Here is an 18,600-nt window from a genome sequence, read left to right as displayed (position 1 = left end):
GACAGGCATGGGTACCTGGACACAAACTGCTAAGTATTTCTGATGATTTAGTGCTAGAATACTGCAGGCAGCTGGGTGACCAAGTGCGTTCTATCTCTCACCAGATTGGAGAGACTGCTGTTGAATGGCCTACATCTCCAGCACATAACTTGAGACCTGGTGATTGGGTGGTGTTAAAGAAACACACCCGGAAGAGTTGCCTCAAACCAAAGTGGGGAAAGCCGAGGCAAGTGATCCTTGTAACCACAACTGCTGTAAAGTGTGCGGGCGTGCCGAAGTGGATTCATGCCAGCCATACGAAGCCAGTGACAGGAGAAAACACGACTGAAGCTGAAGGTAGCGCAGCTGAGGAGACTCCAGAAGAGAGTCCAGATCCCGCTGACATCGAACTACCGAGCTCAAGTCAAGACGTTGAGTGGTTCTCTGCCGACGACCAAGTTCTTGATCCAATAAGAACCCAAAAGTATTCTTACCTAGATAGTGAGTGGGATAGTGAAGGTGAGACAGAATTAGAGGACGAAGGTCAGGTCATCGAAACTCACAACAAACCTGATCAGGAAATAGGCCAAGTAGGGACAGACCAAGTTATCGACACTCCTCCGGAAACTTCAGAAACTGGAAAGGGACAGATAGTGGTAAAAGCTGAAGTTCATGTGGAAGAAAATCAAGGGATCGAAGTGCATGAACAGGAACAGATAGAAATAGACGAACGTGTTCAGAAAACAGAGTCCAGATCACCTGAGAATAAAGATCAAATACAAAGTAGACCTGAACAAGGCCAGCTTAGAGACCAGGCAGAAGAAACTTATGAAAGACCTGGAACTAGTCAGACAGGAAGGGAAATAGACACTGCCGAAACAAGAGTACCACAACGAAGCGAAAACAAAAGAGTTCACGAGGAAGGTCAAGTTTCCTCGACCACTAAAAGCCACAAGAAACAGAGTGAACCCCGATACATAAAAAGACTGAGACTAAGAATAAAGACCGTTGAAGAAAAACTTGCAGATCGAAAAAGGGCTGCCAGTGAAAGGAAAGATGCCCGAGTCCAGTCCAACCGACGAAGCTCACGAGTAAAGAAACAAAACAAATTGTATCGGAGCCCTGAATGGACTTACTTGGTGTTGGAAGAAATTGACGAACCCAACAACAGTGGCAAAAGTGACGAAGAGTCAATTACTGATCGGAGCTCTGACGAAGACCCTCTGTGAGGCAAGCCTGAGTAAGCCTCTGGTATAAAGAAACAAAGAGGGGTTGGAAAACCACCTGTAAGCCACAATGTCTGATTCAAGTGTAAATGGAAGATCCAAATTTAGTTGTTGTAAAACCTGCTGTAAAGTATGTATTTGTAGTATAGCTGTACTGATAATAATATGGATAGGACTAACAGTTTTTATACCTTTTATGATAAGTAAAGACCCTAACTTGTACCCCACTAACCCAGAGACTCTAGACACAGAAACTCTACCGACTGAAGAAACACCACAAAGTGTAGAAAGACGTGACAACTCTGCTGTACTGAAACAAAAACGGACGGACTTAGATGCATCAGATGAGGGTGGACTACATTTTCACAAGATGAAAAACAGAACTCAATTAAATGTCTTCGCTAATCTTTTAGTGCACTATGTAGAAGCTATGGAAATAGAAGATTGTTACGTATGCATGAAGCTACCTACTTCTGTAGCTGAAAGCGTGACATATCACCATTTACCCCTGACCTACGGAATTTCCTGTAGTATATTAGCAAGCTTATTCTATAGAAGCACTTTACAGTACTATTACTCAAACACTGACGTAATCTTTTCAGAACTTCCTGTTCGAGGAAACCTGAACATTGTACATATTAGAAGCGAGGTAACCCGTTATATGGGAGAATATTTCCTGACCATAGGTGACATAGACTTAAATGAAGCTAGAGAAAATAATCTGACCTGTTCCTTGCAAGAGCAGGAAAAGATGTTTCTGAAGATGGCAGAAAGAAGGAGGGAGAAATTTCAGAAAAAGGCCAATGATGAAAAAGATAGAATCCCTAGATGGGCAGAGAATATGGAAAGCACCTCAGAAGGCGAAGCTAGTCCTGCATTGTTGCTGGATTTTGAACGGAAAGGGAAACTCTGTCTTCATAGAGAAAAGACTAGTTATTATAACAATGTATTCATCCGTTCCAGCGAGGGTGAACATAATTACAAGGTAATTGGAGGTTGGGGTTTCAAAAATGGGTCGGAACCTGTGTTTCCCGGAATTTATTATATATGTGGAAACAAGGCTTATTTCAAATTGCCGGATCCCTGGTATGGAAGCTGCTATTTTGGCATTGTTTTCCCGGAGATATACCATGTGAACAATGCTGCTGGAAGCAATGAAGATACTAATGGGTTAGCGCGTAGTAAACGTGAAAGTGTAGGAGAAATAATAGGTGATATTTTTAGTGCACTGATACCTGGAATGGGGGCAGTTCTAAATACTCACCGTATCTGCAAATTGTCTACAGTAGTAGATCGGTTATCAACTGACACTGCTGCTGGATTCCTGCTGGTCAATACTGAAATGGTTGCGATCAGATCAATGGTTTTACAGAATCGCCTTGCTCTTGACACCTTATTGGCAAAAGAGGGCGGGGTCTGCAGGATGCTGAAGGCGCAACATTGTTGCACCTACATACCTGACAAAAGTGTCGAAATTAAGAAATATGTGAGAAACATAACTAATTTGGAAAAGGAACTCAAACCATTGGAGGTTGATAGTGCCTGGACGAGACTGACTGATGGTCTCTCCTCTGTAGGTAGTTGGTTCTCTAACTTGGGTAAAAATCTTTTATGGAAAATACTGATGCCAATAGCCGGAATAGGTGTGGTTGTACTGATTATATTTATCTGCTGCAAATGTCAAAAATGCAGAAAGAAATATACAGTGAACAAAAGAGGAGTGAAGAGAAATGTTGATGAGCTAGAATTAGAAGAATTGAAAAACAAAATTTACAAGAGAGCTAAAAACTCTCACCCTAACAAGGATGCGGGGAGAAAGCTCAACAACAAGTTTGTGGAGATTGAAATGAATGATATGCAAGAATAAATGTTGGCATCTGTTTCCATTTATAGTGATGATAGTAAATATCATCAAAGAGGGGATTGATGGAGCAAGGATTCGCATGTAAAGCGACTTGCTCTCATTCATGAACCTTGTCTAACCTTTAATAAGCATTAACCAATCCTGTCCGTGTTAATTTTCACTTTTTCCAATACACGCGGGTGCCCGAGAGAAGCTCGCATCTATGTTTATTAATTATAATGATGCTTGCACTACTGAATGGCCGCTTCGCAGAAATCCAATCTGCGCATGCGTCGGTCATACCCACGTGATGTGACGCACTCGCAATTTGGAGGGATGTTTTCGCTCATGCGCATTGTTGCTAAATATGGCCGCTTGTCTTTAACCATGCTCTCTGCTAGCTCATGCTGCTTTTGCATATCTGTCTTTCCCGCATTAACCCTTAATGCTATAGATATTACAAAGTAAGGGGGGTAGTGAAGCTTTTTCATGGTATACAGTGTATTCATTTTTTCTTTGTTTCTAATTTGTTTTCGCTTACTTTTCATGTACCGCGTATTTGGGGCCTGAGAGTGGGGAGCGACGCCATCTTTGAAGTCTCCCCCAACTCTGTCATGTGATGAGGGAAAAGCCGAACCGCGCAGAAGCAAAACCAAGCCAGCTGGCTCCTGAAGCTGAGATGCGCCTGAGAAAATCTTCCATGCACTGGGAAGAAAATTCGGCTGTACCTAAACTGATACAAATGTATAATCTTGTGTGTGTTCTATTGTTTACACCTTTTCCATACCCTGGGAACTGGAATGCAAGGGGTGGGTACTGAAAAATAAATATTAATTGTGGGAACACAGAATTTAGGAGGTAACAATGACCTAACCACCTCTCCTGACCAATCATAAATCGGGACCTTGTCACTTGCAGCATTTGTGGGTGGTCTAGGGGTCCCAAAACAGTATAACTAGCCTAGTTTAGCTTAGAGAAATTGTCCGACTTGTCCGAGTAGCTGACCTGTCACTGACCCTACGAACTCTATAGGTGATTGATATAGAGCGCTGCGGAGCACTCTGTCCATATTTTCCACAAGCTCCAAGGGGTGGACATAGTCTTAAGTGCTGGCGAAGCACTTTGCTGGGAGATTCGAAAACCCAATCGGGGTTATTGGCGGATTCTGTGCAGCGGGGGAGTAACGCAGGCGTTGCATCCGAAGCTGCAGGTGTTGGTCGTGCCCTTTGATGAGCCCAGTCCTGACCCAGAACCTGAGGGGTATCCTGTCCTGACTGTCCTGAGCTGTACCTGCTCACCTCCTCGAGGGTCCCTATTCCCGCCTATTCCCAAACTGACCCGTGGCCAGGGTTAATCCTCATTCTGTCCTAGGTAATTATAAAGTGTGGGTGTCTGTCTAACTATACTCTTACTTTTCCTTCTCTTAATAAAGCACCCTTGCCAGTGATATATCACCTTCTCTAAAGTGACTGTTATAAAATTGTTTATTAGTGATGTTCCACTCTTCCCCCTACCTATAGGAGATTATCAAAACTGATTGCATATTTAGCTTGTTCCATTATCCCTTTCCCTTTAGTATGGTTGCTGTGAACTTAGTGAAGGTAGCTTAGAGTTAGTAATTAGAACACGAATATTGAGTGCCCTTATTAGCCCTATTCATTCACCCTGCCTTAGTTTAAATTCTTGCTGATATAGCATGTTCCCTAATTCTCATACTCTGTAATGTTCCCTAGTACTCTATGGTACTTGCCTTACTCTATAGTTACATTTTTGCCTTGATCCTGATTATTGACGTTCTGATTTGTGTTTGCCTTTTTCTCATGGCATACTCATTCTAAACTTCTCTATATAAACTTTTAAAACTCCATCAGGTGTCTGTGGTCATTACATATCACCAAGTATTATTAAATGTACGGAATGTTTAAGGTATTCTACTCTTCTTAAGAATCTTACTGCCTGTCCACTGCTAGCTCCTGAATCCATCAGGAGTAATGTGCCTGTGGTAAGTCAGGTACATGAATAGTGAGTGGTGAGAGAGTCACCCCCTGAATTACTCATAGTAGCGTGTAAGAAAATCACCCGGTTCACGCAAACACAGTCATCGTATGCACGCCAGGGCCCAGTGCGTGGAAATTGGTAAACTAGTGACCCGGGTGAACTGCGCGCTCTATCAGGCGCACTGAGACCGTGCCCGAAGAAGTTGATAACCCGCCTGTGTATGGTGGCCTGGAGAGTTCATTCTAAGGAAACTGAGCCTTCTAAGTAAGAAAGTAGGTGCTGTCAGTTGAAAACAGTACAAAATGGGGTGGTGATGGACGGAGAATCTGAACCAATCAAACGCTCACACCCAGTCAACAGATCTGGGTTTAATCCATCACCGTTCTTTAGCCCACTCTGCCATCCCAGTTCAGACTTGGCCATATGCAAATCAGTCTGACCCTGTGCCTCAGGGGAACAGTCTAGCCGGAACTGCAAGGCCATGCCTTCCCTGGACCGGAAACAAGCTTCGTAGGACCGGTTTCTGGCATTACAGCCGTCTTCAGCCCGGCTTGCTTGAATCCAGTGGCAAAGTGAGCAAGGGACTCACGTCAGAACATACCCTGCCAACTTATGGCGAACAAAGCGGTACAAAAGGGGGTGGTGATGGACGGAGCATCTGAATCAATCAAACACTCACATCCAGTCAACAGATCTGGGTTTAATCCATCACCGTTCTTTAGCCCACTCTGCCATCCCAGTTCAGAGTGCTTGGTTGGTTCAGGTGCTCCGTCCATCACCACCCCCTTTTGTACCGTCAGTTGAAAGCAGCAGGACTTGACAAAGACAATTGAAAAGGGGCAGGAGCTCTGGCTATCAGCAATGCAGCTTGAGCCCTGGGCTTAGCGGATGCGGTACCAGCATTACATGTCACGTGTAGACACCATCACCAGGTCTATCAACAAGCTCGGAAATCCTACAGCAAGCCTGGCAAGGCGTGTGTTAGTGCAGGTTTCATCTGCATTAGAAAACCTTCAAATACACAACCTGTGCCTCCCCAATATTCCCCCCACCACCTGAGAGCAAGGAGGGGTCCAGCTTCAGTGGCAGTTCTGTCCAGGAGCCATGGCCAAACAGGCGTGCACACCGCAATACCTCTGGGTCTGACACAGTGGCTGTCCCAGGACCTAGTGCGGCTGAAAAAACACCCAACCCAACAGGACAAAAAAAGTGACTCCCTCATAACTCAGTGTTATGAGTTGCCTTTGTTTGTTCAGCACATATTTTGATCTGTTACATTTTTGTTTCTCATGTCGCGTTAGCCACCTGAATAAAAGGTGTTCACTCAGATGTGCACCAAGCACTGTCCCATGTGTGATGTTTCATTTCCATGATGTCATGTTATCCTTTACCTCAAAAATAGTTATTTGTTATCTCTGTACATATTGCACGGCCTTCAGCCGAATGGGTACTCTCCTGCTGCCCATGTAGTGGCTGTAGGTCATCGTGTGAGTCATCGTCGGAGTCAGACTCAATGTTGATGTCATGCAGATCCCTCCCCGTTGCAATGCTGTGCAGGATGGTACAGGTTGCTATGATTTTGCAGCATGTGGCTGGCCTGTAGAGAAGTGCCCCGCCGGCCTTCAGGATGACAGGGAAGCGGGACTTTAGGATGCCAAATGGCCGCTCAATGAGTAAGTGTGTTGTTTTGCGTGCCCTGTTGTATCGTCTCTCATTTGGTGTCCTCGGAGTCAGGTAAGGTGTTAGGAGCCAGGACCTTATGGTATATGCACTGTCACCTAAAGAGCATGAGATGGGAAACTATAGGTCACAACACACATGCTCCTGGCTAGTGCATTCATTGAGTTTGTGAGTCTCTTACCATCTCCAAATTCCTCCAGTGCCAGTTGGTTGTGTATTCCACTGTGGTGGAAAATGAAGGAGTTGTGGGTGCTGCCTGGGTATCTGGCCACAAGGTCTGTGAAGATACAGTAGGAGACATACACCCCTGCACATTCAATGAGTGTGAGCTCTCCCTGTTGCTGTAGATATATTCTGCAGCTGAAGGTGGGCATTTGGTAACATGTGTGCCACCGACACAGCCATAGACATTGGGGAACTGCGCTACCCTCTAGAAATGCAATTTTATGTGCTGCAATGATTGGGAGGTATGAGGGAAATATATGTATTGGTTTTGCTTTCAACGATTATGCCCAAGGAACTTGTGGAAGAACTTGGATATGGCACTTTGTGACACCCCCTGCCACTGCTAAGGCTGTCTGGTTATCTCCGATGCTAGAAAGTGTAGGTAACATAATAACTACGCATGGGGAGGTATAGTGTTGCTCCTAAGTGTTGGGGCCTGTAGCTGGGGTTGCAGTACTTCTATCAAATTAAGTAAGACCTGACAACTTAGGGCCCGATTCACAGAATGGGGCCGATTCACAGAAATAACTTAAGACAAAATCCTAAACTTACTACATTTGGTATTCACAGAAGTTAGGATTTTGTCTTAAGTTTGTCTTAAGACAGATTTAAGAAAGACTTAAGACAGACTTGAGACAAAATCCAAACTTAAGTCTGTCTTAAGTTTGTTTTAAGACAAACTTAAGAAAAAATCCTAACTTCTGTGAATACCAAAAATAGAAGGGTGCTATGGCAGACTGTGTCGAAGGCTGCGGAGAGGTCGAGGAGGGTGAGGGCGACTGTGTCTCCATTGTCCAGTAGAGTTCGAATGTCATCTGTTGCTGCGATGAGGGCGGTCTCAGTGCTGTGTTTTGCTCGGAAGCCGGACTGTGAGGAGTCGAGGGATTTGTTGGCTTCGAGGAAGGCGGCGAGCTGGTTGTTGACAGCTTTCTCGATGACTTTGGCCGGGAATGGAAGGAGCGAGATGGGGCGGTAGTTTTTGAGTTCGGTGGGGTCCGCTGTGGGTTTTTTCAGAAGGGCGCTGAGTTCAGCGTGTTTTTCAGCTTTCCGGGAAGGTGGCGGAGTTGAAGGAGCAGTTGATGACGTCTCGGAGGTGCGGTGCTATGATGGAGTCTGCTTTGTTGAAGATGTGGTGAGGGCATGGGTCTGTGGGGGATCCTGAGTGGATGGAGTTCATCAGGCGGATGGTGTCCTCAGTGGAGATTGGGTTCCAGTCATTAAGGATGTTCGAGGGGGGTGAAGGTTCAGCAGATGGTTGGGTGGGTTGGTCTCCGGGTTGGTTGTCAAAGCTGTTGTGGATGTCTGCAATTTTGTTGTGGAAGAATGAGGCTAGGGAGTCGCAAAGGGCTTGAGAGGGGGTGATGTCGTTAGAGTTGGCCGAGGGATTGGTAAATTCCTTGACGATGTTGAAAAGTTCCTTGCTGTTGTGGGCGTTGTTATCTAGTCGGTCCTTGAAGGCGGTTTTCTTGGCCTTTCGGATCAGTTGGTGGTGTATACGGGTGGCGTTTTTGAAGGCGTCCTTGGTGCTGGTGGTTGGGTCTTTTTTCCAGGCCTTCTCAAGGGAGCGGCAGAGTTTCTTGGATTTCTTAAGATCATCGTTGGACCAGGAGGCCTTCTTGCTGCCAAGTTTGCTTTGTCGTTTTTTCAGTGGTGCAAGGATGTCGGCGCTGTTGGATAACCATAGGGTGAGGTTGGTGGCGGCTTGGTCGGGGTACATTCTGCATCTATCCTTTTTAGTCACTCTTTCATGAATCTCATCTTCCTGTTTGCTAATGTATCTATACCTTTTCGAAAATTATCTCACTATTTCATAAAAGAATACATTTAGGTTTCCGGGAGTACATGAAGCAAAATGTCTTTCATTTCTCTCACAATTTGGTTAGCATTTAAATGTCAATGTAGATGGGGTAATCTTTTACACGAATTGGTAATCCATGAAGTGAAGTTACCTCACTATTCCAACATTTCACCTATAGAATGCAGAAGTATCTCAGAAAATATTGATTCCACACTGATTTTTATAGATCACATCCTGAATGTGTTGGTAGCATGTTCCATTAGATTTGGCCTGTTGAATGTGTTCCTGGAAATACCCATTGTACAATTGCATCTCCATTCCAGATGTTTCCAGTTAGGGCAGGAAGGAGCTCCTATTCCTGCCTAAATTGGGAATTTCTAGTCACTTAAAATAAATGCAAATGACCATAGCTCTAGCATACATTAGTCAGACTAGAAAATTATTAACCTTCAGTTATTCTGGGATGAGAGCAAGAGGGAAATGAATGCTGCTCTTTTTGTCTTCACTCTGCTTTTCATACTTAGTAAAGTTGATTGTTTAATATGGTATTGGCAAAAACAGTGGCACCTGTTTACTACAGTGATGAAGCTTGTTATAGGCGAAGTAGAGAGGACAGGTTAGAAGATTTCTGCCTGCTGCCTTGTGCTTCTTTGAACATCAATGAGCATCTCTGCCCGGACCTGCTCTGGATATGATGGCAAGTTGTGAGTGTGATGAGTGAATGAGTATGAAGGAAATAGATATTAATTAGCTGGCCACTCAAGTATAAGCAAATGGAAGAGGTGTGGCGCCGTGGCTAGGGCGACTGACTCTGGAATCTGGGGATCACGGTTCGATCCTTGGCACCAGCGGCAGATTAGCCCAGCACCATGTGACTCTGGGCAATAGCTCGCTTAATCTTGCCGACGGCCCGCAGTGCCTAGAGACCCTTATGGTTGATTGTGCGCTTTACAAATGTGGATAATTATTATTAAGTTTACTCTAAGTGGTTAGTTCCTTCCTTTCAAATAATGGTGTTCACCACACCACACCTTTCTCGCGAAAAAATCTTCTCTGAACTCCTATCTGGGCTTTGAACTTAACATCTAAGAAACAATATTCCTTATATCACCAAGAAACATCATATCACTGTAGTCATGGTCTTATCCCAGTTTCAACTGCATTAAGTAAACACTATTTATTTTGGGTTGTCAAGCAAACATTTTAGAAGCCTCCCATAGTTACAAAACACTGTGACTCAGCTTATGTGGTTCAAAGCGCAGGAATCGCACAACCCAATTGTCAGACATTTCCACTGGCTTTCGGTCAAGAAAAGAGTGCATTCTAAGGTTTTAGTGGTGGTGGTGCACCACCATTTTTTGCATCTAAATTTAAACTGTGGGGCAGATTCACAAGCACCCTGCGAAACATTTACGCCGCCGTTGCATCTCTTCTGTGACGCAGCGGTGGCGTAAACCATGCACCATGTTGCACCTTATTTACGTAACGCATCTAAGGAGATGTGTCACGTTGTAAAGCCCTGCGCCGCATTAAACATGCTTCAGGTTTAATGTATGCAGGGTGGGCGTTCCGCCGGAAAAAGCCTTGGAAAAGTGACACAGTGAAATGTCCAAGATTTCACGGAGTCACTTTTACGGCGCTGCTGGGTCAAAACTCTGCACCTGCTTGAAGCAGGCGTAAGGTGTGACGCGGCATGTTATGTATGGGAAGCCCCTGAGCATTGCTGTAGCCGCTTTGCACTTGAGACACAACTCCAGCAATGTGCCGCCCTTACGCCATCAGATGCGTCACACATCTGTTTATCCTTGCGACAATGTGGCGCATTTGTGGTGGCGCAAGGGTAAACTTGCGTGGCGCATCTTACCTGGCGCATCCCTGCTGATATGCAGGTATGCCCCAGTCCTTGTAAATCTTCACCTATATGTTTCGTAATGTACACTTTGTTCTGCAAGCCACCTGCAATTGGACATCCTAAATACAAAAACAGCCTCTTTTAGGCTAGGTTTTCTTTCTGAAGATGTGATCACTATCTTCACTCCTAGAGTTTTGAAAAAAGCTAATAACCGTGCCATTTAACCAACAAAATTTGTCTTTATTAGACAGTCTGAACTTAGATTGTATGATTGTCTCCTACATGTTCATTAAGCGTTGATAAACATACACTTTACAAATATCAATAATGTAATATAGCATATCAGGTTAGAGCAAGTAGCGCTGATGACCATCCTCAAGGGGCATAAAAGATTATGGGCCAAATTAATGGCCGGTATTCGTTCATTACTAACCACAAAAACAAGTGTGGTGCCAGTGGAACCATGCCCTGTTTATATTAAGGATAGGTCACTGGTGCATTCATGTATTCCCAGTATGTACTACGGGCAGATGCTAAATGAGATGAGGGACATTTCCTTGTTGCTATCTACAGTGCTCTTCTGCCATTTTGTGGGTTATTCTCAGCCTCATAAATACCTCTAATAACATTTATTAGGTAACCTGTGCGTTTAGATCATTTTGACCAATGGAGCTCACATGTTTTTCTCCACACAGGCCATGGAAGCATGCAAGGACGCTGGTCTTGTGAAGTCCATTGGTGTGTCCAACTTTAACCGCAGGCAATTGGAGCTGATCCTTAATAAACCAGGGCTCAAATACAAACCTGTCTGCAACCAGGTAAGAAATTAATTCCTATTGGCTACTATTAGGCACTACATTATAATTATAAACAGGTGTTCAAGCATGTGTCACCTTAGATACACACGATTTTCATACTCCTGCCAACTTGTGTTGGGTCCGGAAGTGTGCAAGTTGTTTTTCTTCGAAGTAGTCTTTTGAGTGATAAGGCAGAAGACTCCTCCTCTTGGTAATAATGTGCATGCGTATCATCTCCATTGTTAGATTGTTTTTCTTTCCACTGTCCGGTTTAGAGGTGTCTGCCTGCGCTGGGGGTTGAGACCGTTGAGGTGCTCTATTTGGTTTGTGCTCACCCTCGTCCTCTTCGATATCGTTTTCAATCATGTATCCCATCTTGCGTATCGAGATACAGAAAACGCTATCGCTCATCAAATCAACGTGCTTCAACCCTGGCCCTCAAGGGCCTCGCCCTACGAAGCCTCCATTTTCAATGTACACCAGGTTCACCCGAGGATGGTCTGCTGGTCATGGAACGGATGCCTTTCTGCTTCTGCCTGCATTGCCCACAAAAAATATTCCTGGATGATCCGCCTCCAATCTATAACCTTTGAATATCACCGTAACACAGGAAAGAGGGTTGAAAGGCATGTCAATCTTTCCTGTCTAAAAGACTCTTTGGGACTGTCGGGCACATAGAAGTTAAATGCTGTGGAGCAGCTTTGAAGACACTCCTGACATCTTCAGATATCAAGATGTTGAGGAGGATGAACATCTGTGACTGAGGAAGAAGAGTTCTCCTTTGAGCACAATTTTGGCTCCGACCTCGATACGGAGGTCGGAGCCAAGCTCCGACCTCCGTATCCAGCTTAACAGTCCGTGAGTATGGTAACCCCTGTCCCACAATCTGTCTCGAACAACCTAAGAGACAAACGTTCCCTACCCAACAAAAGGCCATTCGGCCATCACAGCACTGAAAGACTAATTCAGATGCCCTGCCCTCGAGCTCGGCACCGAAACACCAGTGGAAGCCATTGACATCATCCATTTCGGTGCTGAGTCAATATTCAGTACCAAGCTGACCAGCCCTATCTTCGGCTCCGATCGGACCTTTGGTGCCAAAACAGAAACATACCTCTTGTCTGAAATCTTTGAAACTAACTCCAAAATCTGATCCTGGCAAACCTGTGGAACCTGTTCTCCCCAAAAATCTGGGGTGCTTATTTACAAGAAACTGATGCATCTGTAGATGCATTAGTTTCCCTGTGCCTGTGTGCTAAACCCTTGCGCCACCATGGATGCGCCAAATTTACAATACAAGGCACCATGGCTTAAGGATTGACAGATGTGTCAGAAATATTGACACATCTGTCGGTGCAAAAGTCACGCATTGCTGGAGTCGTGCTCCAAGCAGGTGTAGGGAATTGACGCAGTGGCGTCCTAGAAGTGGCGCAGTGAAATCTTGTAGATTTCACTGGGTCACTTCTACGAGGCTTTCCCGTGGGTGAATTCCCACCCTGCATACATTATACCTGACCCAGGTATAATGTGGCACAAGGCTTTACAAGGTGACGCATCTCCCTAGATGCATCACGTTGTAAATGGGCCGTAATGTGGAGCATTGTTTATGCCGCAGCTGCGTCACAAAAATTGATGCAACGGCGGCGCAAAAGTATCGCAAGGGGCTTGAAAATCTGCCCCTGTTGGCTTGCCAAAAGGCGATACACATCAAGCTCCACAAAGGGCGTGTTCTTGCCAGACCTTCGGTTCTGGCTCCACCACCACTGAAGAGACGAGACGCGCATACGCGGGCGCCCGCACATGCGCAGTGTTCATTATTAAGTCAATATGGAGGAAGATGACAGCCCTGGGACGCCGCAGCTCAGGTAAGGCGTTTACTACTTTCTATTGTGTTTTTTAAGCTTGTAAATAGTTGTTAATAGGGCGGGTGGAAGGTGCAGGGGCTGGTCACCTCCACCCGCCGTGAAAAGTGCAGAGTTTTGCCTACTGCGTCTACTTTGCGGAGCGTGGAATGGGCAAAACTCTGCACACTCCGCAGGCAGAGCAGAGCTCTCCGCCTACCCTTAGGTAGCAGCTCAATCCGCCAACCGTTGGTGTATTTGTCAACTCAATGGGTTTGCTTGCAAGGTATGTTTGTACCCACTTCGACGATATTATGGAACTCCTCCAGTATCTCACAGAGGAGCACCGGAAAATGGGTCAGGAGCTTCCATCTGAAGGAAAGCTCAACTCCACTTCTCTATCTGTTGTGCCTTAGATTCAGCAGATTTGCTAGAGGAATCAATACCCGTATCTTGCCTGGTTCTGCATACCTGGCTTTAAGCCAGAAGCCCAAGAAAGTCTGTTGAATGTCCCTTTAAAAAAAGAACATCTTATTGGACCCCAGGTTGACCTGGCACTAGGAAAAAAGAAAAAGGATAGAGACTGCCAAGTCTATCAATCAATCAATCAAGGACATTTATAGAGCGCACTACCTACCCGTAGGGTCTCGAGGCTCTGGGGGGGAGGTGCCGCTACTGCTCGAACAGCCAGGTCTTGAGCTTCTTCCTGAAGGAGAGGTGGTCTTGGGTCAGGCGCAGGTCGGCCGGGAGGGAGTTCCAGGTCTTGGCGGCCAGGTAGGAGAAGGACCTTCCTCCTGTGGTGGCTCTGCGGATGCGTGGGACGGCGGCGAGGGCGTGGCTGGCGGATCGGAGGTGGCGTTTGGGAGCGTAGAAGTTGATTCGGTTGTTGAGGTAGCTCGGGCCTTGGTCGTGGAGAGCTTTTTGTGCGTGGGTAAGGAGGCGGAAGGTGATTCTCTTGTTGACCGGGAGCCAGTGCAGGTCTCTTAGGTGTCCGGAGATGTGGCTGTGTCGTGGGATGTCGAGGATGAGTCTGGCTGAGGTGTTCTGGATGCGCTGGAGTCTCTTCTGGATCTTGGCGGTGGTTCCGGCGTAGAGTGCGTTGCCGTAGTCCAGTCGGCTGGTGACGAGGGCCTGGGTGACGGTCTTCCTGGTCTCTGTGGGGATCCACCAGAAGATCTTCCGAAGCATGCGCAGGATGTTGAAGCACGACGAGGAGACGGCGTTGACTTGCCTGGTCATGGAGAGGGAGGAGTCCAGGATGAAACCCAGGTTGCGTGCGTGGTCCGTTGGTTTGGGTGCGGTGCCCAGGGCGGGGGGCCACCAGGAGTCGTCCCAGGCGGAGGGTGAGGAGCCCAGGATGAGGACCTCCGTCTTATCTGTGTTCAGCTTCAGGCGGCTTGTCGTCATCCACTCGGCTACTTCTCTCATCCCTTCGTGCAGGTTGGCTCTGGCGGCGGCGGGGTCGTTGGTCAGGGAGAGGATCAGCTGGGTGTCGTCGGCGTAGGGGATTATGTTGAGGTTGTGTTGGCGTGCGATGGCCACGAGGGGGCTCATGTAGACGTTGAAGAGAGTCGGGCTCAGTGAGGATCCTTGAGGGACGCCGCAGATGACTTTGGTGGCCTCTGACTTGTACGGTGGTAGGCGGACTCTTTGTGTTCTTCCGTCGAGAAAGGATACGATCCATTCCAGCGCCTTCTCCTGGATTCCGACGTTGCTGAGGCGCTGCACTAGGGTGCGGTGGCAGACCGTGTCGAAAGCCGCGGAGAGGTCTAGGAGGATGAGGGCCGCTGTTTCCCCGTTGTCCATCAGGGCTCGGATGTCGTCAGTGGCGGCAATGAGGGCGGTCTCGGTGCTGTGGTTGGCCCGGAATCCGGACTGCGATGGGTCGAGGGATCCATTCGTCTCGAGGAAGGTGGCCAGCTGTTTGTTGACGGTCTTCTCGATGACTTTGGCTGGAAACGGGAGTAGAGAGATGGGGCGGTAATTCTTGAGTTCGGTGGGGTCTGCTGTAGGTTTCTTCAGTAGAGCGCTGAGTTCGGCGTGCTTCCAGCTCTCAGGGAAGGTGGCGGTGTCGAATGAGGTGTTGATGATGTACCGCAGGTGGGGTGCGATGATAGCGTCGGCTTTGTTGAAGACGTGGTGAGGGCAGGGGTCGGTCGGAGATCCGGAGTGGACGGAGTTCATCGTGTGGACGGTGTCTTCGGTGTTGACCGGGGTCCAGGCGCGGAGGGTGGTGGTGGGTGGCGTTGCTGCGGTCGTGGCGTGCGTCGGTTGGGTGCTGAAGCTGTAGTGTATGTCCGCGATCTTGTTGTGGAAGTAGGAGGCGAGGGAGTTGCAGAGGTCTTGCGAAGGGGTGATGTCGTTGTTTCCGGCGTTGGGGTTGGAGAGCTCTTTCACGATGTTGAAGAGTTCCTTGCAGTTGTGTGCGTTGTTGTCCAGTCGGTTTTTGAAAGCCGTTTTCTTGGCGATGCAGATCAGTTGGTGGTGTTTCCGGGTGGCGAGCTTGAGGGTGGTCCTGTTGTCCGGTGTGAGTTCCCTTCTCCAGGCTTTCTCGAGGGCTCGGCAGTTCTTCTTGGAGCTCTTGAGTTCGTCGGTGAACCATGGGGCCTTCTTGCTGCCGGGTCTGCTGGGCGGGGTCCTCAGTGGGGCGAGTTCGTCCGCGCAGTTGGTGATCCACTTCGTGAGGTTTTCGGCGGCCTGGCTGGGGTTCGCTGAGCTGGCCGGAGGGTGCTGGCTCAGGGAGGCGGCGAGCTGGTCGGCCGTGATCTTGTTCCAGCTTCTTCGGGCAACCTGTTGCTGGTGGTGGTGGGTCGTCATTCTTCTGAAGGTGAAGTGGATGCATCTGTGATCTGTCCAGTGGAGTTCTGTGGCGTGGCTGAAGGCAATGTCTTTGCTGGATGAGAAGATGGCGTCGAGAGTGTGTCCGGTGAGGTGGGTGGGGGTGGACACCAGCTGCTTGAGTCCAAGGTTGGCGAGGTTGTCGAGCAGGGTGCTGGTGTTGCAGTCGTTGTTGTTCTCTAGGTGGAAGTTGAAGTCCCCCAGGAGGATGTAGTCAGCGGAGGGGAGGGCGTGCTGGCTGACGAAGTCGGCGATGTCCTCGCTGAATTGAGTGCGTGGTCCCGGAGGTTGGTAGATCAGGGTGCCTCTGAGGGTGGTCTTTGGGTCGGTGTGGATCTGGAAGTGCAGGTGTTCGGCGGAGGGTGGGGTGTTGTCGGTGCTGGTCGTGATGCGGATGGTGTTCCTGTGGATGATGGCGATGCCTCCTCCCACCTGGTTGGCGTTGCGGTCCTTCCGGGTGATCTTGTATCCTTCTGGGATGGCGATGGCGATGTTGGGCGCTGAGGAGGCGTTCATCCAGGTCTCCGTGATGAAGGCAACGTCAGGGGCTGTGGTGTCGAGGAGGTTCCAGAGTTCGATGGCGTGTCTGTGGACGGAGCGGGTGTTGAGCAGGATGCACTTGAGGTGGTTGCTGCTGGTGTTCGGCACGGTAGGTGCTGGTGTCGGGCAGGTCCGGATGCAGGTGAACTTGCAGGTGTTGCAGCTGAAGAGTCCGTGGACGCGTCGTGGGGTGGCTCTGCAGCATCCTGGGACTCGGCCGATGTTGAGTGCGATGCGGGTGGCGGCGGTGTACATCAGGCGGGTCGGTCGGGGTCTTCGAGGGCCAGGGGTCCTGGCACTGGGCGCGGTCCAGGCGCGGACGGGCGTAGACGGGCTTACCTTTGGCGCGCCTTCGGCGCACAATCGGCGCACCCTCTGCGCGTGACCGCTGCGCGTTCGCACGGTCGCCATATAAGGCGAAGTGCGCGGGTGGGCGGAGCAGCTGGGAGGCGGGAGCGGGGAGGGTACAGAAGAGAAAAAGGGGTGGGGTAAGCGGCGGTGGCGGGAAGCGGGGAGGGAGAGCGGAGGGCGGCGAGGTAGGCGGGCAAACAGGAAGGAAAACGTTAAACACGGGCACAAAAACCAAGAAAACAGGCACAAATGGAGATGAAAACAAGAGCAAAAACTAACAGCAGTAAAGGAAAACCGGCAGGCAGGCACGGACCACGCCGCTCGGAGGAGGGGGCGTGGTCAGCGGCAGCGAGTCAGTAGAGGCAGGCGATGGGGCACACGCAGCAGCTGGTGGCCGTGCGGCGCGGGGGTGTCCAACAAGTGGGTCACACTCACCTGCGTCGCACGGTCGCCATATAAGGCGAAGTGCGCGGGTGGGCGGAGCAGCTGGGAGGCGGGAGCGGGGAGGGTACAGAAGAGAAAAAGGGGCGGGGTAAGCGGCGGTGGCGGGAAGCGGGGAGGGAGAGCGGAGGGCGGCGAGGTAGGCGGGCAAACAGGAAGGAAAACGTTAAACACGGGCACAAAAACCAAGAAAACAGGCACAAATGGAGATGAAAACAAGAGCAAAAACTAACAGCAGTAAAGGAAAACCGGCAGGCAGGCACGGACCACGCCGCTCGGAGGAGGGGGCGTGGTCAGCGGCAGTGAGGCAGGCAGCGAGTCAGTAGAGGCAGGCAATGGGGCACACGCAGCAGCTGGTGGCCGTGCGGCGCGGGGGTGTCCCACAAGTCTATGGGGGCACATGAGACACCTAGTCCGATTGGCTCCTTTTGCCACTCCACCTACTGAGCTAGCTCAAATACCACCTCCTCAGATGCCCTTACCTCGTACCAACCTAGCCAGGGCCTCCACTTCTCTCCCCAAGATTACTATAGAGGCTCCTATATGGGTACCAATGCCAAAGGTAGAGGGAAAAAACAAGTACTTCCTTCTGCTTCCCCCAGAACACTCAACATCTATCGGGGGAAGATAAAATCAGACATGGGGTTGTTGGACATTATTCAACTTAGTCATTGTCTGGAGCTCATTACCACAACCCTAAACATTGCACCTCACACTCACAGACTCTGCCAAACAAGAAGTTGAAGCTCTCTTGCTCAATGGAGCTATAGAACCTATCCCTCTATACCATCAGGGTGAGGTTTATACTCCTTATACTTCCTAACTCCAAAAAAGGACATATCTTTATGGCCAGTCTTAAATCCATGGCCCTTAAATCTTTACATCATGTCGGAGCATTTCCATATGGTCACTCTCCAAGATTTGATCTTACTTCTCCAGCAAGGCCACTTTCTGTCAACCTTAGACTCAAAGGATGCCTACTTTCACATTCCCATACATCCAGCACATCGCAAATACCTGATATTTGGTATAGCAGGCAAACATTACCTATTCAAGTCCTCTTGTTTGGGGTGACTACTGCACCCTGAGTATTCACCAAATGCCTAGCAGTGGTAGCAGTAAATTTATGCAGACAAAACATCCTTGTCTTCTCGTATCTCGACGACTAGCTTATGAAAGCCAGCAATCTTC

General features: G+C 48.5%; 1 protein-coding gene across 2 annotated transcripts in view; it reads left to right on the top strand.

Annotated features, from left to right (window-relative positions):
- The window catches only part of LOC147734752 (estradiol 17 beta-dehydrogenase 5-like), a 318,862-nt gene that overhangs the window by 192,515 nt on the left and 107,747 nt on the right, over positions 1–18,600 (top strand). For both annotated transcript variants that reach the window (XM_086953029.1, XM_086953030.1), the window contains one exon: positions 11,297–11,419. In XM_086953029.1, the coding sequence (XP_086809155.1) occupies positions 11,297–11,419 (123 nt within the window). The remainder of the gene's footprint in view (positions 1–11,296; positions 11,420–18,600) is intronic.

This window comes from Lissotriton vulgaris, chromosome 1_2 (assembly GCF_964263255.1).
Source record: "Lissotriton vulgaris chromosome 1_2, aLisVul1.2, whole genome shotgun sequence".
Lineage (NCBI taxonomy): Eukaryota > Metazoa > Chordata > Amphibia > Caudata > Salamandridae > Lissotriton > Lissotriton vulgaris.
This window is presented reverse-complemented; position numbering and strand designations above follow the sequence as displayed.